The sequence below is a fragment of the Aulostomus chinensis genome, chromosome 7 (assembly GCF_037954235.1).
Source record: "Aulostomus chinensis isolate RoL2024-O1b breed Wild chromosome 7, RoL_Achi_v1.0, whole genome shotgun sequence".
Lineage (NCBI taxonomy): Eukaryota > Metazoa > Chordata > Actinopteri > Syngnathiformes > Aulostomidae > Aulostomus > Aulostomus chinensis.
Window position 1 is genome coordinate 13,944,465 of NC_141326.1, and position 26,378 is coordinate 13,970,842.

General features: G+C 41.3%; 2 protein-coding genes across 4 annotated transcripts in view; one reads left to right on the forward strand and one right to left on the reverse strand.

Annotated features, from left to right (window-relative positions):
• vps9d1 (VPS9 domain containing 1) lies at window positions 1-22,992 on the reverse strand. The gene is made up of 17 exons (XM_086208586.1): window positions 22,854-22,992; window positions 21,492-21,564; window positions 19,188-19,379; window positions 18,903-19,056; window positions 18,274-18,385; window positions 15,922-15,984; window positions 15,607-15,659; window positions 14,655-14,742; window positions 14,304-14,389; window positions 12,991-13,139; window positions 11,986-12,342; window positions 11,704-11,833; window positions 8,861-9,066; window positions 8,509-8,593; window positions 5,563-5,667; window positions 3,608-3,727; window positions 1-2,090 (listed from the first exon to the last, which is right to left on the reverse strand). The coding sequence occupies exons 1-16, from the start codon at window positions 22,944-22,946 to the stop codon at window positions 3,613-3,615; spliced, it is 2,061 nt and encodes a 686-aa protein (XP_086064712.1). The 5' UTR covers window positions 22,947-22,992; the 3' UTR covers window positions 1-2,090; window positions 3,608-3,612.
• Window positions 16,655-26,378, forward strand: part of znf276 (zinc finger protein 276) — a 15,764-nt gene continuing 6,040 nt past the window's right edge. For 2 of the 3 annotated variants that reach the window (XR_015117007.1, XM_086208587.1), the window contains exons 1-5: window positions 23,518-23,615; window positions 24,285-24,587; window positions 24,836-25,151; window positions 25,426-25,472; window positions 25,570-25,977. Coding sequence is in view for 2 of the 3 variants with exons in the window: in XM_086208587.1 (XP_086064713.1) it covers window positions 24,329-24,587; window positions 24,836-25,151; window positions 25,426-25,472; window positions 25,570-25,977 (1,030 nt within the window). In the remaining variant the exon portion in view is untranslated. Of the gene's footprint in view, window positions 16,799-23,517; window positions 23,616-24,284; window positions 24,588-24,835; window positions 25,152-25,425; window positions 25,473-25,569; window positions 25,978-26,378 lie in introns of those variants that run through there. The other variant, XM_086208588.1, reaches the window with a different exon arrangement.

Consider the following 26,378-nt stretch of genomic DNA (forward strand, 5'->3'; position numbering starts at 1 on the left):
TTCATCGCTCTATTCGTTTAATATTGAAATAAACAAGCAGACTTCAAAGGCAAGACAGAATATACATTTAACCAGTTACAAAAATGCATTGGAATGCACATTGTAAAATATCAAATTTTAATACATGTCTATAAACATTTCTTACATATTCATACATCTGCTTTTGGTGTTGATGTAACAATGACAAATTCAAAACCATTCTTACAAGCTTCTCACATCTTTTGGATTAACACAAAATAAATACATTTTTTTTTTTAAACTGAATTCAAACAGGCAAACGAACCAAACAAAATAAAAATGTATAAAACTGGAGTTTTTCCATTTTGTCAGCCATAGACACAGGAGCAAGCTCTGCTTGGGGCGGGCCACATTGTGAGCTTTTCAGCCAATTAGCTACATGATAATAAACACAAAATCTAAACCGCTCTTTGTTTACTGAGGCCTCAAAAATGTAAATATCACTGAATTCCTTCATACTTGAAACTGCTCGACTTGAAGTTCATAGTGTTGTCATTATTCCCTCGCTGCAAGATGTCAGATGACCACCAGCTCATCACTGGCACACATTTCAAGTTCATTCTGCAGCTTTTTGATGAAACTGCAACATAGACACTAACAGGAGCCGATAGAGAACAAGTTTCACAGCGTTAAAATCAATAGAAGAACATGGCTGCCTTAAAGAAAAGTCCGCCAGTTGGGATCAAATCTGCTATTTTTCAACCTTGCGGGTAATGTTATTACTTCCTAACTCAATGCCAGGTTCTACAAAGTAAAACATGTCCCAGTTACACATATTTACAAGCAAACATCTTAGAGGGCACGGAGTCTGTCCAGTTAAATCTATGTAAAAACAACCCTTTCATTACCAAACATCAAGCATTCCCTAAAATCTCACTGCCAGCAGACAATCCAGGCTCAAGTGAATGAACAGAGGTCCAGCGGCTGGAGATTTGCTGAAAAAGGTTTCAAAGAGGTGTAGAATATGAACTTAAAAAAAGGATTTGCAGTAAAATTTACTTTTTACTTGGCTTTGCTTCATTAACTGCTGTAAAAAAAAAACATTACACTAACAAAAAAAAAAAAAAAAAAAGGCAACATCCCTGTGGCTAAGCATTCAAAAAAGCAACACACACGATAACAGGAATGAAAACGTGGAGCAAACCCAGTGCAAAAGGATTATGGACTACAGCATCCCAACATGCCGCTCCGTACAATCATGGTGACGGTCTACAGATGCCACTAACATTCCTCCACAGCCGTTATTCCTGTGCTCCTCCGGTGTCTCATCCAGTTTACTGTACGACGTCTCTGACAGGCCAACCTGCCTGCAGCACGACTCCCTCAACTCTGAATTATCTCCAGTGGGGCTTCAACCCTAAAGAGCCTCAACACCAAAAGTGCATTTTAAAAGGTCTGCGGAGGAATTTTGCAACATCTTTGAAACCAAAAACAAAACATGCCCACATTAACAGTCACATGCATGTTATGTGCAAAAAAGGGGGGGGGGGGAGAAAAAGAAAAAAGCCAGGAGGTGCATGACATGATAGGAGGATTTACAATCCACTAAACTGGGTGAATTACTTTCAGCCTCTGTCTGGACTAACATGCTGTTTTCTTAGACAGCGTAATGTCTGTTCTCAGTCAGGCAAACATCGGATTCACATCTCCTGTACAACAGTAGTGCTTTTTCATGGTATTTACCACATTCATCTTTTTCCTATATGAAGGAAAAACAGACTATACATTTGTAGTCTTGCACAAATTTCCCTAAAATAATTCTGATCAATGTGACAGTTGTCCCTTTAATGGTGCAGTGCTACGCAAAGTGGTCGACACATCTGCAAAGGGCCAGAGTGGCCTCTGCAGGGTCTGATTCAGTGACATGACTCATAGGCACAGGTAAGCTTTGGTCCTCTGTTCATCAAATAAAATCCCTCAGCGGCATGAAATATGCAGTATGTGTGTGTTTGTGTATAAGCAAACATGCTTCTACAGACTTGTAGAGGAGCTGCAGGTTCTGCTGTTGTCTCTTTAGCGCAGCAAACAATGAGGGATCAACTGCCAGTGGTAAGTCTGGTGACAGCGGCAGCCTGCAACACACAACAGGACGCATTATTCACTGTATGGACAAGCTGCTACTCCCCAATGTATCCAGGGATGAGGTTCAGTTGGCGTGGTTCCTGAGACCGACTGGTCAGTGTCAAAAGTCCTCTTGTCAGGGAGATGCTAAAAGTGTGCAAACACTGATCATTTGAAAAAGTTTTCATGCTTCTGAAAATGGAAAAGTTTTTGTATCCCACAAGACCCCTCCCTCCTGGCTCCTATTACAGAGCAGTTGGACCTGAACAAACAGTTAGATACCATATCTCATTATTTTTGAACAATAAGTAGAATTGTGTCACTTTCCCCCCGGTGTTTTTAAGGGGACTTCCATGACCAACTTCAGGAGAACTCAGGGCTACAATCCTGCAGTCAGAACTCAAGCTGCGGTCCAGCAGTAGGAGAGTTGCTAGCACTTTTGACTGCTACGAGGCTGACCAGCAGCAGCTGCAGAGCTGACCTTTGTGTTTGGTGCGGTTATCTGATGGCACCATTGCGGTATTATGGTACCAGTCTTATAAATGTTCTGTTCAAGGTTTTGTGGTACGTTCAGATGTGATGTCATCACTCTCCATGTATGTGTTGCTAAGGCGCTTTTGTAACATATTCTGTGTTGAGCCAACACCAGACAGCTGCAGGGATGAGCAGAGAAGAGAGGAATAAATAGATAAGCGCCAAGGTTAAAGAGAGTTGAGCCTTACTTACTCTCACCCCAGACAAGCCATTCAGCCTCATGTGTTTTTACAATCTGATTATTAGCTGAGCGGGTTTTTGTTAATATAATCCATCCTTTGGACACCTCATCCTGGCCACTTGATGATGTGAGTCAAAAAGGTGTCACGCACCCAACTAAAGGCCCTTTCACACTGCACCAAAAACGCGGGTCAACACAGGTTTTTGGGCACTCTGAAAGGGTCGACTCTGAAAGGGTCGACTCGGCATTTCGACCCGTGTCGACCGACTCGGCAAGCGGAAGCGACCCGGGTGTTTAGCGGCGCGGCTCGCCTACAGTGTGAAAAAGGCAATCCGTGTCGTCTCAGGTTTCACGCGACCTTCCTGTCGCATCCTGATTTTGTCATTGCGCTAACTGTCAGGCTTCGCCTGTAGCTTCTTCGGCTCCCTTCCAGACGAGCCAAAAACTCCATCCTCCTCCGCTGCATTAGCGCTCTGACATTTTCCATTCTGCGCCAAGTTTGTACGCTTTGCAAAAGAGACAACATTGCAATGCAGGCAACGACAACACTAACGTTTGACTCGATGAAGTCAATGTTGTTGTTTGTTTATCAGTGTTCCGGCGCACGTTTCTGTGTAATGATGACGTTGTCAGGGCGATGACGTACAAGAGAGAAAAACACAGGCACGGAGCCCTCACAGCGGGAGTTCAGAACTGGATCTTCTGGAAGCTTGAATGCACCCTAATGCCAAGCAAACGCAGGTCCAAAAACCTGCGTTCACACGTGTTTTTCAGTGTTAAAAGGGTATAACAGTCTACTACTGATGCATTTACCTGTTTCAGAGGAGCTTGTCAGTAGGAGGAGGGTAGGGTCCTGCTATGTGCATTGACTCGACGTAGGCCAAGGCACTCTGCATGGAGGTCAGGCAGTAGCCCTCCTCCCCTATCAAGTAGCTAAAAACAGAGAAGCAAGAGCTAGTGAATAAAAAGACAAGTCTGTATAGAGAGAAGACTTCATGCATTTAGTTTAGCTTTCTGAGGGTAAAGGAGCTTCAAGACATACAACTTTATTCTGCAAGAACTGAACGTAACAAGACTTGGCTGGTCACAAAAAGCACAAACACCCAAGTGCACATTAGAGCCTCTGTTTACTTTATTTTGCTTAACTCACCACATCAGCATTTCCCTTCAATGAGTCAAAACCAAGCATCTGTTCAACCTTGATCACACCAGTTACGGAAAGTAATGTCTCACTCTTTAAATGATATTAAAAGGGCAGCATGAGGGATTAGGTGAGTGATGGGTGGGGGGGGGGGGTTTGTTCAAACGCAGAAAGAAAACAGGAGAGCAAGTCAACTCTGGCTGACCTTGGACAACGAGAGCATGACACCAGAGTGACTGGAGCCAGGACACTGCACTGCATGAACAGACACTAAGAGTAAGAGGACACAGAGACAGGAGGCACTAGGATGCTGATCACCTGACTGCAGAGACAGGTATAATAGTGAGGAAAAACATTATGTAACTGATCAAGTGGCGCTTGGAGGGTCTGAGGATGTCATGCTTTCACTTGATCAACTTGCATTCCTGGCTGAGGGTTTTCATCCTGGCAGCGATGTGTTCCTATGTCAAATACAAAGAGTTGACACTGCAAAGTGTCAGAGTAAATGAAATGTTACACCCAACTAAAGCTCACAGGGCTCATTTCTTTCGATGTCATGTCACATTTAAGCGGCGTTTTTTCCTTTCATTGTCTTCTTGTACGTTTTGAGGCTTGTTGACTTGACGTCTGTATACTTGGACATAAAATCTCCGGGGCTTTAGCCAACTCAAATGGATACATCCCAAGATATCTTGGTTCCACCTCCCCATCAATGGAAACTTTTCAAACCTCTAACTACATAAACAACCAGTGAGACTTTATTTGTATCTTTTATAGAGATCGAATTCCAAATATCCTGACAATCCTGGGCCGCTGACAATTGAACCAGCTGTGTTTTACAACCAAAACCCTTTAGAGCTTTATAGAAGACCACTTGGTCCTGGTGTGGACTCACATGTAATGACGCTAAGAATGTACTTATCTAAACTCCAGCCTTCCTCACTTGTCTCTCTTCACTGCAATATAGGCGTTTGACAGCATATTGAGCCAGTTGAGACTTATGTGCATTACATGGGCAGGAATACCAGAGCGTAGCGTATTTTGATGTGAACAGGTAGCTTAATAGGATACTTCTAAAATTCTGATAAGTCTTGTACTTCTACACTGATAATGATTTTTAAAATCCACAGTTGGGGTTTTTTTTTGTTTTTTTTTGCCAGACAAAAACAATAACTTGCATTAAGTTCATATCAAAGTGTGCCCACTAAAAGCCATTTAGTGTCACTGATAGACTGTTATTCTGAATGATGAGCAGCATCATGGAAACGATTCCTGATCTTCAGGTTGGTACATTGCACATACTAGGCTTACTGACTGATTCTCACATTATATGCAAACTGCTCACCACACATCCGTGTCTGAAGAACTCCTTTCCATTATGTTGTTAGCAATTCAGCAGTGTGTGTGTGTGTGTGTGTGCACGCGCAGCAGGGGAGGGAAAGTATTAACAGTAGGCCAGCCTCTTGAGGGGCACCACAACAGGCTGTTAAAACTGACCTTTTTTCACAGAAGAAATTAGTCATTACTTCATATTTGACATGAGAACAAATATCGTGCAGGTGGAAATTTGTTTGCTACAAACAACAGAGACCATCATTCATCATCCTGTCTCATCACAATGACTCACCCTTCATGAATGAATTCCTCCAAAGCAGCACATTCAGACACAAGCTGAGGACACTGGCACTGCAGAACCACGAAGGACAGGATGGGCAACAGGTCATCAGCACCACTGGAAGATGAATGGAGGAAAACAAGTAAATAAATAGAGTGTACAGACGGAGTATGATGGCATGTGTCCCAAGGGAGTGAATGAGAACTAAATCAAACATAGCTCTTAATGGGATGCGTGTTAAGGGTTGGAAATGATAAAGCTTTTTCTCTCTCTCTCCCTCCCTGAAATCTGTTGGGAGGACAAATTGCAGTCCGGGAGATGATGACAGTCTGATAGCATTCTCCCTGTGTGCAGACAGTGACCATTTGTTTATCAGGACTCACACGCAGGGCTAACTGCTTGCTTGCAAGTTTGCGTGAGAAGGTAAGTTGCTGGCCCTAAACTAACCCGGCCACATGCAACTTGATATGTTCCTTTTGCGGGTTCTGGAAGGTGTGGACCAGCTCATGTAACCACTGAGAGGTGGACCTTACACACATTTTCTACCCTGAATTGTATTCTCCTAGATTCAGTACTGTAAACACACACATCAATTCTCTCACATGAAAACTGGTGTCTCTGCATTCCAAGGACGCAGGATCCCACAAGTGTAAATACAGATTCCAGTGGGAAGATTTATACCTCAATATGGGTGTGCATCACATTCCAAATTAGAGTTTCTTGAAGTCAAAAGACAGCAGACATCGTCAATGGGGGGGGGGGGGGGGACTTAGAAGATACAGAGTAAAAATGATGGTGCTGCTAATTCACCAATGCTAATTCACCAAAGAGACAAAAGGGAGAACAAATGAGTCCCCAGCCGAAGTAGAAGAACTGACAGAGAGAGTACTGCTGTCCAACGAACAAGAGAACAGCAACTCCAACTACAAGCAAGGCCAATAGCACACTCCTATATGACTCACTCACCAAGTTTCATGAAAATCAGGCCAGTACCATTTTTATAATTGTGCTGACTGAAAAATAAACAGCAAAGAAAACACAACTTCTTTGGTAGAAGTAGCAAATTGAATATGTTCATGGAAACAAAATACAAGATCACTGAAGGCATTCAAACATCTAGTTGAAATGCACACAAGGATGTGCTGACAAAGTAGCTTAACAGTTACAAAGCCACTTCCTAATTCAGCTGGAGTCTATGTGGCAACCTGTATTTAGATGAGCTAAGAAAGGCAGTCACACATGGGCCTGTGCAAGAGCCACAATCAGGACTGAACACGTGAACACTGGCAGAGTAGAAGGCGTATGTGGTCAAAAACAACCCTTGGAATCCCATTTAGAGCCAAAACTTAAGCCTTGTGAATCAACGTTTTAGTGGATAAGATCTGCCAGTCACCACTGGCTATATAGCCAAATGTAAAAATAATCTGATGGCCAGAAAGTGCCCGGGTTTGCCTTTAACAAAAAGGAAATGCTAGTTTTATTCATTTTGGCAACGATTGCCTCCAGATTATATCATGTCAGACTGATTGCATTGTTGGTCTCTGAAGAATAAACCAGAACTAAAATCATTGATTGGATTCAGTCAGATTTGGCACATGTGTTTACTTGTGTTGCCAGGTTATCAAAACAAACCATGCTTTGAATTTTTAAGAAGAAAATGTACTTTGAGGTTGTATATCTACCATACTGGGAGCAGACAGAGAAATCCTTCAACATCACAATGCTTCCTGATAAAGTATTTCCTAAGTGCTGCACCCAGTCAACCCTTCTACTCCGCCATCTCTGATCCCTTCACTCTCACTCCAACTCAAGGAGACAGATATGGAACAGGAGACAAAGCCCAAGCCATTCTCAAAATACATGAGTGGATCCAACAAAAGAGAAAAAGTGACGAAGGCAAGAATGCATGAGGACAAGATGTCAGATAACACTCCTTAAAGGAGAACTATCTTTTGCATGTCAATCCCCTGATACTGGGCGTTTAGTGGGTTGGACTAAACAGAGGGTTTTAACAAGCATTAATCATGTGCTCTAAAACACATAAAATCCTGTTAAGTGTTAGTGACAGCCTCCATGGTTTTCCAGTTAACTGTTTGAAAACCAAAAAAATGTCCTTAAAGGCCAAGTTTCCAAACAACCCTGTGAATGCTTTTATTCTGAAATCATTGGAAAAACAATTTAAACTCTGTTCATTTACTTGTGCGATCACTTGAATTCTCAAGGTCTGTTTGTGAAGGACTAATGCCAACATATTCTGTCCATCAACTAAACAGATAAGGTTTAAGTGGAGAGTGATTAGTAGAGTGCCACTGCTTTTCTCCTGGATATGGTGAAAAGGATCCACAGAATCTATTTGTCAGCGTTTCAGACAATTTTGAAAAAGCAGGACAGACAACTTAAATTGAGTCCACTGAGTGCTGTGTGCTCTCCATTATGACCCACTGAGCCTTTCACCTTCTGTGCACAATCATGGATTCCAAAAACATTCACTCCTTTTCTTCTCTTGCCCAAGCTCCTTGTTGGGTCCTGGATCTGTTCCAAAACCAGACAGGACGACCCACTTTCAGGCCTGGCTGGTAAGAGACACTCCATAGGAGGGCAACAGGGGCAGGACAATCCCTGCTGTGCTGGGCCTAACTATGCAATGATGAGACCTGACAAGGCAGTTACCTTAGCAGAGCCCTTAAATCATGTTTGGGTACTCAAACTGGACTTTGGGGTAGTCATTAACAGGCAGAGGGCTTTTATTTTCATAACAAGACCCTAGACGTCGTTGGGCTTCTGTACATTGTTTCCCCCTATCATCTTCACAATGTCCAGTGCTGTCGTTTTCTTCCAGCTGACAATTTGTGATTTGCATTTTCCAGTAAAAAGCCCTGAGTGAGTGATATTCCCATTTTGATGGTGACTAACACCAAAAACAACAAAAAAGGCACTTTGAACTAACTATCTACTCACATGGCAGCTGTTTGGGATGTTGAGTCCACTTCATGAAGACATCTGTAGTCCTCAGCACAAGCACAGATCAGGCGTAATGTTCTCACTGCAACGAAATAGAAACAACAACAACAACTAAAAACCACATTGAATGCCCATCCTATGACCACATTTACAAATTCAGAATATTGCAGCAACGCAATGTAATAAATGTCTTGCCTTAATTACAAACACAAAATTAATTGTTGCCAGATGATAGGAAACTGGGCCATCAGAGTTGATAAGGATGATTTAAAACGAACCAATGTGAGTTGTTTGTTAACAATAGTTGGGTTACCAAAGTACATCTGTACTGAAGACACTATGAACTCACCAATACATTCCAACTTCCTCTGTGGACAGCAGTCTTTAGTGAGAAGCTTAAGCTCCTGGACAGCACATTCATAAGGGTAGGATCCTTGCAGTGTGTCAGGGTCCTGGGGGAACAATTTTAATGGTACACCAAAATCTGCAGGTGATGCATCCTCATACAGCTTCATGCTCTTCTCAAACGCCACCTCCCTTTCTCGGTGGACCTTCCTGGGAAAGAACAGAAGGTTATCAGAAACCACAAGCAGGAAATAGTTGGCTGGACCCAGAGGGAGCGGCCCAATGAACGTGACAGGTGACCTACTGACTGACTCCCATCTTTAAAACGGCCATTTGCAAGTGGAGTCGCAGAGCAATTCAAACTTCAAAGTGGAAGTTGAAACTAGTAAGCTGGATGCTGACATCATTGATGTCCTGTTGGTGGACAATGGAACAGAAGCTGACGGTTGCTTGTTCACACTCAAATTTATTATCACTGGTGCATAAACATTTAACTACAGCAATGTCTGAGCTGAGAGCAGGCTTCAGTTAATTTAGGAACTTAGGTTCAAGCTTGGTCACCCCTGCCTGGGGCTATTGATGACAGGGGGTTATGATTACTACAAGTCCAAACACTGATGTTGCACCGGTCAGAAATAGCCTTGTCTTTGTCACTGGAGGTTTAACATGAGATGTTGTCAGAGACGTGAGCTCCCGCAAACGGGGACAGCTAAGCTAATTAGCAAGCGTCAGTTCTTGCAAGCAGCTGTGACCAGACAAAAGCCAACTGTCCACAGCCAACTGCTGAACACAAGGTTGGCAGATTCTAAGCGTCATCTAGATGAAGCACTAATTGCAGGAGTGAAGCAACAGCAAGTGCCTCAATTTCCACCTGTGTTTTTCTTGATAGGACAAATTCAAATGTGAGAGGAACGTCTATGAATCTTGCTCATTTGGAAATGATGCAACAGGGAGTATCGTGCAACGTTTATTCAGAAAGTACAAGACATACCAAATTTTAATGACTCGTCAAGCTACAGCTGAGTCAAAGTTGACATTTATCAGTTTTGGTAAAACTAGTGAGTTACTGAGAGGGCATAAATCGATCAATATATCCCTTTGGAATCGATTTAATTGAAAATTACCTGCAGAAAAGCTGTGATCATCATTAGTGTGACCTGCTTTTTGGCATGCTTATTAAAATCCACTCTGGCAAAGGTACCAGTTACAAATATTTTATTTTATTTGATGGTCATTCTTCTCTCCAACACTGGCATCCCACTTGTATGAGTTTGCGTTTGTGGGTTCTTCAATAAAACAAGTGGTTTTAAAGAGTAGACATTCTTAACTAGTTCAGGTGGTAACGGGAGAGGCGCAAGCAGTCACAATGTTCACTCGTGGGCTTCCTCCATCAATTCCCCAAATCCAACACTTGCGCTCGCTCTGTGTGGTAGGCAGGCATCGCTAGTCTATCGATGTGCTGATCATGACAGGCATAGCAATCAAGCAGGCAAATACGATTTGCTCGTATCATTACACCACGGAGGTCAGATGCCCCTCATTCAGCCTGCAAAACAGTTTTGTTCCTTCATTCACACTCCGCCTAAACCATTTGGAAAAATTGCAAATTGTAATTGTTGTGGCCGATACTATAATTGGGATACAATTCACAGCATTATAAGGAATTGTCATTTTTGCATAATTATCCACACTTCAATTAAAAGCCATATTTGAACAATGTGTGATTTTAGCAGGGATCCATTGCAAGTCTGTAGACTACCATTTGCACACTGTGATATTAATGTACCACAATACTTCATCTCTGATGGTATTTTTGGCACACATTTTTTGAAATTTCCAACATTCTTGATTGTTTAGCCCTACTTCACAAGGCTTAATGTCCACCTGATTGCTGTAATTTGCTGTGCTGTAGCCTACAGAAACTTTATGACAGCGATGACTGTGATGAAAACAAAAATCTTGAGACCGATTGATTTTTGGACTATTATTTTGATATAAGGATGGGATATTTTTATTCAGAGTTGTTCCAAATGTTGTATTTTGTAGATTGACCAGGTGCGACATCCTGTCCTATTTGATCTGATCTGTACAAACTGACAAACTGCTTCGGTCAAAAATGAAAATTTCTAGTGGGGTAGAGCAGAGAAATGCTTCTGGGACTCTTATGAAACATGCTGCAGTGTCTGGTGGAATAACAGTGATTGTCTCGAGTGGGCATGATCAGCTCCGGCAGCCCGCCAGAGTGGGAGCGCGTTGCAGACAGACGTGGTAGGATCCAGCAGTAAGCCTGGAAGGAGTGTCACAGGCCACAACAGAAGACTGAAAAGAAGTGAGTCTTTGTTTCTTAACACTGGACTGAAGAGGTCAGTCACTGTCACTGATGAAACTAAATGCATCATCACTGATTTCAGACAGGCCAACCTTGAACTTTCGGCAAGCAACTGAAATGCCCTGATATCAGTATTTTTGTGTCCTATGGCCAAGCACTCTTCAGTGAAACAAAGATATTCCTTAGAAAGCAATATTTCTACTAAAACATATTGTATATATTGTCAGTTATGTAACACAACTGATCACTTTAAAGGATTTAACTCGCATATAAGTTAGGACGAGGATGACATTCTCAGAGTTGCACTGCCACCTGCTGGTCAATGAACTACATTAACCATTACTTTAACAGACTTGCATCAAATGGGACAAAATTTAAACAGTTACAAACGATAGCACTCACATTTAATACTGACAAAACTGACTGGCCCCAGAACTGTCTCATCATGACAACAAATCCAGCAAGTATCTGATAAGCACATCTCTAATGAAGACTGAAGAACATTTAGGTCAGACTACCTGAAAAGAGCCACCAAGGCGCTCCACAGGGGCATGAAGAAGGCCTCCTCAATGCTGGCGAGGCACAGGTCCTTTGAACTGGCGGTGTTCAGGCACTCAAAAGACAGCAGACAAAGTGACAAAAGCTGATCTGAAACATAAGAATGACACACAACATATATCTCATTATTTAGACTCACTATGGAGGTGTTCGCCCAAATCATTTTTCAACAGCAGCAGGAAATTGTTGCTGAAAGATATATTTTCTATGCATGCAAGCACCCAGACTTTCATCCCTCTCACCTATGGCTATATGAATGTCTTTGACAATGGTCTTGAGATGTTCTTTAATTGCTCTCATCTCCAGCTCCGAGATGTTGTCTCCATCCAGCTCCAGTTGCATTGCGGGATCAAAGGTCAGCTCAGTATCAGAGCCAGTGTCATCAATGCTGCTGTGTGGTGGGGCCCAGTCCAGCTGGCTCAGAAACTGCTCCAGATCTTCAAAAGAGTTCTCATGGTCCACAGACGAGTGCGTGTGAAGGTCTTCTCCTTCATCATCATCATAGTTAGTGTTGAGGTCATGGGAGAGCGAGGGGTCAGTGCTGAAGCTCTGGCCACCAACACTAGTGCTCAGGCTTCTGGTTGACCTCCTCTGGGTCTCTGCATGATCAGTAATGGAGTTGACAGTGATAAAACATTTGGAACACTTCTCAGGAGAGTTAAAAATTGTCACTATGATGAATCCAAAACTCAAATAAAAATAAAACATGGTAATTCTTGTGAAAGGACATTTATTCTTATTCTGCATTATCTTTTATTAAGGTATACTGAAAACGAAAGTAGTGGTCCACCATTTATGGGCTCTGCCCAACTGTCTGGGAATCATCATACCCTGTAAACTAAACACTGGGCACGCCCAGAAGTCAATAATGATTACGAAACAGCCAGTCCACTGGCAGGCATTGATTCAATCCATAAACAACCACAGACAAGAGGTGAAACAATGAAAAATAAATGGAGGACTCATTTTATCTCTGTATTCCTTCAATTATATTTTTTCAAAAATCAATGCTACCAGTCACCCTTTACACCTGCCTGTGGATTTCACAGGTGAAGTATTAAAAGCACTTGTGATAAACCTCATAGACCTATCCCACTTCCATCTCAAATGACGTGTTACAGAGGTGTGAACTCTCTCCGAAGTAAATGACTACAGATAATGTTTTCAAAAGGATGAATTTTTAATTTTTGGAAAAACAAAGAACTAATACATGTTTCATGTGAGACAGCAGGAATCATCAAGCCTACCTGGACGTAGCAGGTTGTGAGTGCTGTGAGAAGCTCTCAGTGGCAGTGCAGGACTCTGTGGTAGTCCTTTACTGACTATGGGGTAGAGCCTGTTATAAACCCGATACTGGTGTTTCCTCAGCAGTTTCACAACAGGGTGGTCAGACCGGCTGCAGATGGAGTAAATATTAAGTAAATATTACCTGCTGCAAATAGCTGGACATTTAAGTAACACTAAATATCAACCTGTTTTATCCACCCAGATCTCATTACAGCCTGATTAAAAACAACAGGGATGCAGTATATATGCCAAGTGTTATGTTTACCAACTTAGGTTGAGGAAACCTGAACGCAACACACATTTTTATGTTAAAGCATAAAAGACTGGTCTATTGTATGAACAGTTTTTGCCTTGAGGAAAAGGAATCCTGTCCATACCATCCATCTGTACCTGAAAAATGTGTGCATACAAGCACTTGTTCACGGCATCTTTGTTCTATGAATTATTGGAAATTACCTGAAATCGTCATCCTCATTGCTCGTGCTGAGAAATGGTTTTCAAATGTCAGAAGGCTACAGTGTTACACCACTGGTCCAGATGTATTTTGAAAGTGAATATTGGCTACAATGTGTTACTTGTTATTAAATTCAAAGGGAGGCCACTCTGTTATGATTCTTCATTGTTATCTATTCATGCAAATTATTCAATCTGTTTGTTTTTTTCCATTGTTGTCTTGAACAATACGTTTTTTTATGTGTGTCTCTTGATAAAGTGGTTAAAATTTAAACAGCTTAAAATAGGTCAATCAAAAAAGTCAATAACTAAACTTGACTGGTTTCTCAAATGAATACGAGCGACTCTGGTCGACAAATATGGACCCCTCGCCAACGTCCACGTTTGATACACAATAGACTTCCCAGTTATTGAACAACTCTGACTACTTTTGAGTGAAGACTGTTCGATCGGTATGAGGAGGGGATGGGGATTTCATCTAAAGGCTGAATAAACATACAAAAATCCGTTGTAGTGCGGTGATGGGAAAGCAGCTGAATGTTCACCCAATGTGTTGTATTCCTAGGTAAATATTTGTCACAAAAGCTGAAGCAGGTTTAACACCGACGCCTCTGAACTGAGTTAAGGGTGATTAACTTGCCATTGATCCGGTTAGTTTAGGGTATAAGTTGTCATGGTAACCAAGACAGTCAGTTATTCCATAGTTACATATTCTATGATCAGTTGTGATGTAGCAGTGGCACGGCACAAGTTTTGGTTGATTGCTGAAAGTGCGTAAGAATTACTTGTGGTAAATATCATATCTGTAGCATCATGTTACCTGAGCAGGTAGGAGACGAGGTCCGACACTAAAGTGGCATCATCAGGATTCCTCCTTATGTTGGCTTTCCATTGTTTGGGCCAATCCTAAATAAAAAAAACAACATAAAGATGAGAAGTATAAAATAATGATTAGAAAACAGATTTTTAATACCACAATAACAGTGTATCGATCAGCTAAATCACTCTTTTATTGATTTCAGTTAATGGATTGTCCTGATTTATTACAATTCTATGATTAGTGTTACTGTGCATTTGTTTCTTTTGCTGTATTTTTAATAATTATAGCTGAAATATTTAGCGTTTAATGGGCAGACCAAGTAAAGGCATCATAGATGACATGCAAACTTACATGATCTTGCTCATATTCCAGCACATTGGTATACAGACAACGTTGCTCTTGCTCCTCTGGCGTCATTGCTCCAGATGCTGCAAATCTCCTGTCACAATAAACAGAACCGTAGGACATCATGTAACCTTCTGATGCAGCTTTGATGAATATGAGGCTTTCAGAAGCTTTTAAACTTCACTCAGATGTGTCTGTGGCCGTTGGATACGATTTAAGAAAAATTGATCAGCATCAACACAGAGCTCAACGCCGTGCACGAGACAGAAAAACTCCTGACGGTCTCTTTAGTACTTGTGTGTGGTCATGCAGACAGAAACACCGAAATCCTCCAAAATTGGAGTATCAAGATTCGGAGACCTAAATTTATACTCAGTGATTGTAATCAGTACGTCAGACAATATCCATCTGCTAATTGTGTTCACTGATGATGATGATGATGATGATAATCTTCAGTTCATGTTGAACGAGCCACACGACGCTTTACAATGGCGCTTGAAAACATGGTGACAGTCAAGAAATGTAAATACTCAAACGTTTCTGGTCAAAGAAACTGACAAGTATCTGTGAAAAGTTTTCAGGACCAGGTGCCTCCACATGATTTTCCAAACTGAGTAAACCCATAAACCGATGCCAAAGAGCTACAAGATGAAACGTCTCTGCAGTGTCAAACAGTATGTTGAACACGATGAGTACTTAAGAAATCACATCAAACCTTTTGTCCTTCCTGATATACAGAGTTATTAAAGTCTAAATCAAACCACACACCAAAATAGTGAAATAGTAGATAATACGGGACTGGTTTCTCATCTCAGAACCCGAATAGTTTTCATTTCAAGTGAGGAGCTGAACGTGATAGTCAAAAACAATATTCTAGGTGATTAAAGGAAAAAAGGTGAACGTAAGAACAAATAGTGTTTCAGCCCGATTCATTGGGTCTGAAGGCAACCAGACGTACCTGTTAGCTTCTTCCTGCAGCCTCAGTCTTCTCTCCTCCATCTTCCGCTGGAGCTTTTTTTTTAACACAACAAACATTAAGGAAACCTTCAATCATCTTAGTTCTGTAAGTGATAAAAGTAGTTGACTGGAGTGGGGTGGGGGTCTCCAAAGGTCTTGATGCCATTGCAGATATTCAGTCTCTAGAATAACGTAAGTATTCATTTCCTGTGTGACTGCACACAGCTAATCTTTCAATTTGCAGGATGTGAGGTTTTTGAAAAATCTAAATTAAAAAAAAAGAAGAAAAAAGATAAAGCTGACAATAGGAGGATACAGCATCCTGTCTGGCTTTGGCTATGATGAGGTTCTCCATCATCTGCCGCTGGAGAGAGAGCGTCTGCATTTGAAAAAAGGGAGAGGAGGACACTGAGAACATTGTGGAGATCAAACATGATTATTGACAAATGTCACCGACGCTGTCTTGAGATTTTATTTTACACAGGGACAACATGAAAAAGCCCTAGCCTAGTTTAGTCAAAAATACAAGCAAGTGAACAGACAAGACAAAGTCTTTATTTTAAGTTTGTAAGTTAACCAGGACTTAACAATACTGATAGAAATCAGTCATTTTATTTGCGCAATGAAAATTGAATTTTCCAACCTGCACCAAAACATTGCCTCGGACCAATAAATTAAATCAATGTGATGCTTTCAACAAAAACCTGACCATGACATTTGTGGTCGACAACACACATTTTTGAGGTTGTACAAAGACTAGCAGCGAGCCTCTAACTTTTCTAGGAGCAAAGTCAAACTCAGCGGAAGTTTATTGTTTTTTTTTTTTTTTTTTATTTTAATAATGACAGAAATGTTTGCCGGCACATCGTGAGCCGCAGCCAAACGGACGAATGTGAATTCTGAGCAGCAGCAGTGACAAATCACACGACTTTACTACTATCAGTGTGAAAAGTTAGAGAACGTTGTGAAGGTCCATATCCTGACGATGACGTAGCCTCGTCCACCAGCGGGAGACTCAATTAGCTCGAGCTCATTTACCTGTAGAAACGTCTTTAGCTTTCTCCAGTAAGCACGCAGCTCCATGTGACGTCGAAACATTTTCCGTACCTGAATGATAAGTTAACATTTTTCTTTTACGACTTAAAGACAATACGCAATGATTTTTTAGGAGAACGTTAAAATATCTTACTCAGGTGAGCGTTAACGTGTGTCACTGCGGGCCTCTTACCATCGTGATTTCCTGCCCCGAGTTAACCGTCAAACTCTTCGCACCGCAGAAGTGAAGACACCAAGGAGAAAAGGTTCCGTTTAAAGGCTCAGCGCGTTATCTCGCAGTGAACTGCAGTTATCAGCAAATTGATTCTGGTCACCGTCCATTCATCGCCGAGCTGCGTCTCATTAATTTAAATGCCAGACCGGAAATAAGACGAAAACTTCAAAATAAAGTTACTTTTGTGTGTGTGCGTGTGTGTATGTAGTTATACAAACACACACACACACACACACACACACACACACACACATACATATATATATATAAAACACCTTATTTAATTTAGATCTTACATATATAGTGTTGTATATAATGCATTAAATTCAACGATGTTTAACTTTGCTGAGCTCACAAGTGACTAATACCAAATAAAGAGGAAAGATTTCCACTACTACTACGACTACTACCACTACTACTACTACTACTACTAGTCCTGCTGTTGTTCCTTTAGGACTTTAGCCTTGGTAAGTCAATTTTTTTTCCCACTTCACAGCTGTTGGTTGCACAAATAAAGGGATTTTGTAATTAACTTTTTTTTTAGCCTTTTGAATGTAAAACTCCCTCTCTGGCGAATAATCAAAGCTTGTGTGAGCTTTTGTTGAACTGTAACTGTGGCAAGTTGAACAGTTTGGTGAATCACAAGGCATTATTTAATTGAAGGTGGTGTTTGTATATAATACTTCTCTGTGTTTAGAAGTGACTTATTTCCACAGGGGAACTATTATTAGTCTCAAAAAATACTACTGACATGTGCAGTTAATTCATTCAAAGATTCTTCATGCCTCTTACTACAATCTAAAACTGTCATGGTTGCACATATTTGGGTCAGTAATGTTTCATTTAAGCGTTGGCTTAATATGGTTAGTTAATGCATCAGGTGCTACTTCCTGTATTCAAACGTGCCAAACAACCTCTGGAGTTTGGGTTTGGCTTCCATTATTTATAACTTGCAATACTCTTTTCATTTATCAAAATCAAGTGATTAAACAACCAGTGACAAGCAATTCTATTATGTAGAGCGCTAGGTTTCTCCAGCAAACTGCATCTTGCACCAAGTGTCATTATGCTGACTGATCAATTATTCAAAAAAGGAATTATTAGATTATTATCCACTAGAGCAAAGTTAACCTCATTTACAATCCTTTTTTTTCCAGATGTTACAGCTCTTTGAAATCAACAAATTTCAGCATGGTATCACGAGTATGGCTGTTATTTGATGTAGTTATTACTGATAAATAGTAGAATAATAGAACTAGAAAATTAAATACAATGAAGGTAATTTATCAATTCTTGTTGACGCAAAAAAAAAAACTGGTCTCAACCTCTTGCTAGCATGCAGGCACCCACCCACATACACACACACGCGCACACAGAGATGCACACACGCACACTTACCAAAGACGTCTTTTGATAAGCCTGACCAGGTGTGAGCCGCGCTAGACGAGCCTCATAATTTGCTTTTAACTTCTGATTCAGACGTGAGGCTTCTTCAATGGGTGTCAGCTCCCTGCAAAATACACACACACATGCACGCAAGCACACACAAACACAAAGGACAAAAGACAGAAGTACAAATAGGTCAGTCATATGTTACCTGGTGTGTTGTAGGCACACAAACAAATCTCTCTTTAAAGCATAACAAAGCCAGCGTATTTAGCAGTGTGGACACCTGTCAGCAGAGACGTGTGAGTATTTAAATCAGAAATCTCAAACGAGATCAACAGTATCCACATATGATGATGACGAACTTATGCAGGTTGAAACTGAGCTAGTAAGATAAACGGTAAACAGCATTAATTCAAACACTTCCACGGTATTTTGATCCGCCGGTCTGAATCATAGATAAATATCATGAAGGCACTTTAGACTGATGTTTGGACTTGGTTGCCAGGGTCAATAATGGTACTGTAGTAGAGCATCTAGAAGTGACTGGTTCCTGGAAATGTTATCTGTGTTGCGTTGTTCACAATAGCTGTCACTGAATGTAGCAATATTTGCTCTCCTTGATAAAAACAGGACCTTACTTCTTGCTTGTGTCTTGTAACTCCACTGTTTGGAGCCTCTGGAAGACTTCAGGAGGCAGAAAGTTGGAGGGCTTCCCACCACCCTCTGACAACACCCGTTGGTGACCAGTTTTTGTTGGACTGGTTGTTTCAACAGGGGAATCAAATGAAGGAACTGTGGGAGGACAACATCATGTGGCTGAACCATCAGCTGGTTGATTTCTGACCCCTGGGGCAGGCTCCAGCTACCTAGTGATTGAGTTTACTAAAAAGATCCTGAGTTACTGATTGGAAGGAGTTACTCACCGGTGTTTGGTGTAGCACCCGGGAGGACAGCCGTCTGCTGAGGTTCCGACTGGCCAGGTGAACAGGAGGAAGCAGAATGGTCAGGGTTGTCGGCGGTCTTCCCTAAGAATGACTTAGCTCGTTCCAGACACTGTTCAGCCAGTCTCAGCATACGTTCTACCTCCACCGCCACCACCTCCTGCTCCTCTGAGGCTAGACAGAGAAGAAGAGAGGGAAAAGTAATGAGGAAGCTCTAATCTAGAGCAGTTCCATTTTTAAAAGGTGCCGCTTGAGGACAGATTCAATGTAAATTGTCTGCTATTTTACTCAGGTGATACAGGTGATTAGTTCAAGCCTGTTTAGAATGATTGGCTTCTGTAGGTTTGATGGGGGGCTCCGAGTGTTCTCTCTGGGGGCGCGGGGGGGGGGGGGGGTCCTGGTGGGGACTGAATCTGTTTCAGAGACGTTTTAATTATTTTAACTGTCGCTGTGATGCCGTTGAAGAGCCCTGAGAAAAGTCCTTATATTTTGCCACTTCAACTCACATCAATTGGACAAACACTATATCAGATCCACCTGTCAATCAAATCCAGAATAGTTCAACAGCTTATTTACTTTACTTATACTACTTATTTACGGCTGGGCGATGTGACTTCAACTCAACATCACATTTTTTCAAAGTTTTACATACTTTAATTACAATAGATGAAAAATTAATTTCTACACTTTTTATAGTAGTCAGAGTTTTTTGCTAAAGTCTGTACAATAGATAAGCTGAATTATTAGTGAGAAAGTATTAACCACATTAACTGTAAGGAGGACGAGTCAGTGAGGGGTTCTACATGTCCGTATTGATGTTCTCCATTCAGAAAAATAACAATTTGGAAAAGAATCTAATTCTAATTGTAAAAGCATCTAATTATGATTATTCAAAAAATGTGGTGTCATTTTAATGATAATATTTTTCGCATCATATTCTGAATATGAATATGATTCACAATATTAGAAGGAGTTATTTTTCTTGGGTCACTATTTAGATTTTATTTGACAGAAATGTTGAAATGATAATGGTGTGATTTCTGGAGAACAACAATTGCATGCTGGGATATGTCTACAGTTCTTTTAAGGTGTATTGAAACACAAATTTGATATTTTAGCAAATATTTCTCACCTACTCCACTGGACCATATTGTGATTTAGATAAAAATTTTGATAAAATGTTGAATAATGGGGGGGGCATGGCTCAAGTGTAGAGTGGCCGTTGGGTAACCGAAGGGTCACTGGTTCGATCCCCACTTCCCCTGGTGACCATGTTCAAGTATCCTTGAGCAAGATACTGAACCTCTAATTGCTCCTGCTGGCCCTGCGACAGACTGAACCCTGCTTCTCGCCCAATGTCAGCTGGGATAGGCTCCACCCCCCACGACCCTTAACGGATAAGAGGTTTAGAAAATGGATGAATGGATGGACAATAATATCTTGAGTCATCTTGATGATGATTAATACACGGTGAAATGCCCAGTCCCAGTCTGTGACAGCAGAATGTGCAAAATAAACTACAGCTGAAATGACGTCACTTGAAGTCCTTACACTATACATCCTCTGCACTTAGAGCCTGTGTGTGCTAACTGGCGTCCTCGAGTAGAATGTTACACAGCTGAGATGTAGCAATACTGTCTCTGCTACAGAGGCTGTCACATTATCACTATCAATAACAGACAACTTCCTGTGATGGTGTTTCCTGAACTGGCTCATCTAAATTCAGCCACACGTTTCATGTTACACATGCACTTTGCGCTATTTTTTATGTAAAAAAGTGCTTTATAAATAAAGTTTATTATTATTAAATTAGGCAGCACGGTGGTGCAGCGGTCAGCACTGTTGCCTCACAGCAAGAAGGTTCTGGGTTCGAGTCCCGGCTCCAGCACAGGATCTTTCTGTGTGAGTCTCCATGTTCTCCCTGTTCCTGTGTGGGTTCTCTCTGGTACTCCAGCTTCCTCCCACAGTCCAAAGACATCAAGAGGGGACGAGGCTGATTGATACTCTAAATTGACTGTAGGTGTGACTGTGAGTGTGAATGGTTGTCTGTCTCTATGTGTTGGTCCTGTGATGGACTGGTGACCTGTCCAGGGTGAACCCCGCCTCTCGCCTGAAGGCTGCTGGGATAGGCTCCAGCCCCCCGCAACCCTTAACAGGGTAAGTGGAAGAAAATGGATGGATGGATTATTAAATTATTGTAACAATGTCTCTGGACTTTTCCTTCCACTGAAGGATTCCAGTATACGTCTTTTTAATCTGTCTTTCACGTCAAGAATCAGATCTTACTTTGTGACCCAGCTTCCTCCAAAAGTGCATGAGTTATATAGTTGATCGTGCGAAGGTATTCACAGTAAGCTTCCTGCAGAGGGAAGAACAGAGCTTATTGTTAGCATTGCCAACAATAACCACAATTACCCACAGAATGTCATGAATTCAATTACATAGAAACCAAACAGGCCATGTTTGTGGCTGAGTGCAAGAACGTGGTCTAACTAAGTATCTTAGGGCTGATATTTACTCAGTGCAGAGACGGTAATATTCTGTTACTGTTGGAGTTTTTATTGCTGTTATAAACTTCTAGGATTCTCAATTTAAAATGGAAACAGTGATAAAGCACTAACGTTAGAGATCCTGGAGGCTACACTGATATTTCTGCAGCTATGTTTAAATAATACCTAAAATGGTACTGATGAAAAGCCTCATTCACTATATGGGTGGTCCATATGATGGGGTCAGTAAAAGGTCACCCCAGACCTGCCAATTGTATCCACCATCAACAAGAGGAGGATGACAAAGAAGTAATGATCTACCATGTCAATTCATACATTGTTGCACCTGTAAATATACACCAATTCTCTAGCCTCCTGTGAATTCAGTTACAGCAGTTTCACACTTAGGTTGGGCAAGTTTTGATATATTGTTAGAACTGGATCAAGCTCAGAATATTCTTCTGATGCTTCAGTGCTTAGGAAAAGACCTAAGTGGGCTAAAATGCATATTTAATATGTCAAATGCGTCCTTCAATGCCTGGATGAGGGTTCACATTTCATATTTGGATCGTCAATTCTCGGTTTCATGTCACTAGGTTGTGCACTCAGTGTATGGACACTGACAGCAGTCCTAATCTCCAATGACTCCCTATTCACAAGACATGTCCAGCTGAATATCTGTGAGCACCACACAGAGGAATGAGGAGACACAAACCTGAATCAATAATTTCATTCATTTCTACATGAAAGAGACACTTGTATTCATCAAGTGTAAATGATGTTTACAAATGCTACTGAAATGACCTGCTGCCCCCCCCCCCCCCCAAACACACACACACACCCCATAACAAGAACATAAAACGCTTTTCAGTCGGTGTAACAGGTCCTGGTTCTCGCTTCTTTAATGTTACTGCCACTACTTCCAAGAATACTGAGTATTTTCCGAACATTTTTAACAAAATTGCGTACCATTCATGACTGACATGTTAAACATAACAACAGGATACTGATTAATAGTCTTGGGACTTTCCTCCCAGTAGATGTAACATTGTTGACAGCTTAGCTAGCCAACCTACTGACAGCTCTGTTTACATCAACCACCACCTGTTTCCTGACTTTAATTCACGCGTCTCTCTCTCTCCATTTACGGTGTTACTACCTTGTGTTTGTCCCCCCCGTCCAGCTGTATTGCTACTTTGGCCATTTTCATGGCATTTTGAAGAGGCTTCACGCCACTGTCAGCTGTTGCCATGATGGTTAGTCAGCACGGAGCTTCTCCTCCTCCTTCTTACTCAGGCCCTTCGAATGTAAACATTCTACAGGCGCACAGCGCCATCTATGTTACAGGAGTGGTACTAGCACACCCCGCGGAGATGAACCACAGAGGCACAGTTACTGTATCGCATCTAAGCGCTTGTATATACAGTATAATACAGAATCTATAACATGACTTTATAGAGAAGTGTGACACATCTTCTTCTCATGAAATCAAAACTATTTGCAAACTCGCGAATTGTCTTTTTTTGTTGCGTCTATGTGGGAGTAGGAATGAATAGAGTGGGTGATATTTTAAGGATTTTAATGAGTTGTCCATTTGAGTCTTTCTGTATGCCCTGATACATATGTGGCGAGAAATTTTATAAAACTATTATAAATATTTTGTAAACTAGATTTTGATGGTCATTCAGGCTGGAGCACTAACAGTTGAGAACCGGTGACATGCAAAATATATGACAATCAGTCTGGCTGTATTCGCACTATCGGACGGCAGATGTCGCTGTATCATATTTCCTGGGTTTCTTCGATGGCATTTCCTCTTGTGGCACTTCCGGGTTCTAATGTTTACAACTGGCAGCATCACTTTGACCACAGGGCAGCTTTCCTGGCTAATTATTACCATCCTTCATATGAAAAACAACATGTAAGTTACTTATACAGCAATAATTCGCGTACATACAAGTTATTTATTTTGCCAAAGGGCTGAGTTTGTATAAACCTGAGCCCGGTTATGTTGGCTCACATGCAGCGCATGCTAACAGCGAATGCTAGCTAAATGAAATTAACACTTAACATGTAAAGAAATGTGTTGTTTTCTGTGCGAAAAGTTTCAAATTTCGCCTCGACAGTTTTTTTTTTAAGTATCTTGCAATTGAATAAAAAATGTCTATTACCACGTCACGGGAAGCCAACACACTTTCCCATATTTACTTTAAGAATTTTATTGTTGTGTTTACTTGTTCATACGTAATACGCCTTATTGTACCGTTATCGCTATGGATAAACATGTTCTAAAACAAGTCAGATCACATTGTATGGCTATATGAACCTGTTTATTGAACAATAATAACATTTCTATTAAATGTTGAACGTTTGAATGTCTCTTATTCACATTAGAAATCAACATTAAACATCCCAGTACCCTTAAATTGAAGCAACTGGCCTTAAATTAAGACAAATAACATGTAATAAGTTATGTCTAAAAACTTTAAATATAAATACGGAAACTGAATAATAAATGAATGAGTAAATCAAACTACATAATGATAAAATAACTCAATGCAAACATGACTGATGTTGCACATGTTTTCAGTAACAGAGGTTTCGGCTGCTGGGAGTCCAGCTACAGAATAAATCATGAAGAAAAAAAGCCGACGTCCACGATCATCTGAGGCTTCACGGCAGACTGGCAGGACACAGATGACCACAGTAGCAAGTGAGGACAAGAGGCCGTCTGTGAAGAGAGGGAGACATCAGAGGAGTGTCACTGTTAGGACGGGAACACCTACCATCTGCCATGATGATGCTCCAACAGAGGCAAACTACAGTGGGACAGATACACCACAACAAATAACAGCAAACAACACACATTCAGAGACCAAGTCCAAATCTTCACGTGAGTGTCTCATTGGAAACTCCAGTCAAAAACTGACATTTTAGTTCTCTGCTCATATTTCCATCGTAGCTCCTTAGATGTCAGAATGTGATCCACGAATCCTCATAGGATTCCTTATTTTAAATATTGCTTTTTTAAACAGCAAAAAAAAAAGTTCAATTCAATTAAGCACATTTTTTTGGCTCATTATTGACAGTTTAAAAAGTGCTGACAGCTGTTGTTTTTTGTTTGTTTTCTTGTCCTGACAGGTAGACTATCTTCTGCTATCTGCAGGCTCTGCCATGGAAAGTTCTCTCCACGGAGTCTGAGGCATGCCTTCAATAAGTGGCCCCAGGAATCAATCACTGTTGATGAAGAAGAGACAGATGCTGGGGCCCAGTCCCCCATTTTATTCCATACAGACTTCCAACAACTGGTGGGCGTGCAGTTAGACCGTGATCCTCGTTTATCAGAATTTGTGTGTAAGAAGTGTTACACCAAGTTCTATAAGTGCCACAGCATCCTGATCAGTTTTTTACAGAGAGTCAACCTTCCACCAGTGGGGAAAGAGAACTCCAACAACAGGTGAGTTCATTTTATATAGTATTTTGTTCATATGGAACTTTGTTTATAATGTTCTTCTTCTCCTTTCTTGATATCTTTTGATTGCGGTTTCTTCTTCTTGAAATTGAGCTGTGGTAACACACAAACTTCCCCCTTGTGGGATCAATAAAGTTCTATCTTATCTTATCTTCATTAAATAAAAATATCAATGCTTGTGAGAGTTGCTTACAAGTGTGTATTGATTGTATGAATGTTAACCATTCACTGACAAAATATCTGAATTCTTCCTTTTCAGGATTAATGCTAAATGTCCTGAGTCATCAATAAACCATGGATCTACTGGTAAATACAATAAGTTCTCCTCGTTTTTTAATTACTAACAGAAGCCAGATGAAGCGTTCGGCCCACTGAGACAGTCTCCTGCTTTGTCTCTTTCCAGCATCACTGTCCTTTTCCTCAGACCCAAAGTGCCTCCACAGCTTGGTGTCATGGACTCATCACCATGCAGAGGCCTGCAGATCCTGCCCCAACCTGAAGGAAGTGCTGGAGGGCCAGTACTGGGGCTCTGTTAAGGCTGTGTGGTGTTGTGTTGAAGGTCACAGCTATACCATGGACACTCAGTACACAACAAATAACAACTCCGGTAAGACGGTGAAATTGAGCGGGGGAGCAGGCGAGAGTGTGATCAGTGATGGAGTGATATCCGAGGGAGAGGGGGAGGAAGATCAGGCGCCAGACGACAGGGGCGCAGTGGTAATTGGAGCCAGTTTAGTGGAGGGCAGTCCACCTGCAGTCACGCCCCAGACTCAGAGCTCAGCGCTGGACGACTGGACCAGAACCACTGAGGGTGAGATCATCTAACTCTTAGTAAGGATGCAACGAGTCATCTGCTTTGATGACAACACCCCGTGTATCGGAGCTAAGATGACACTCCAATTGCAGAGCCCCCTGTTTAGCTTTCTGGCACACCAACAAATACGGGGTTTTTTTGCGATTGAAGTCGTGCTGGTGCAAGAATGGCATGATGAAGCACTGAAAGACTCTAACTGGTCTATTATTATTATTGTTTAATAATGAAGATGTCTTTCTGTGACACCAAAAAATAACAAAACACACTCAAAAATGATGGGAAAAATATCGCTGTCAGGTTGTTGTTTTAAACATCGGTAGCCCAGAATTTCATGACCAGCACATCGCCAGTAAAGAGCTTATCTCTGAGTCTGTTGGTCAGTCAGTTTGACATCATGA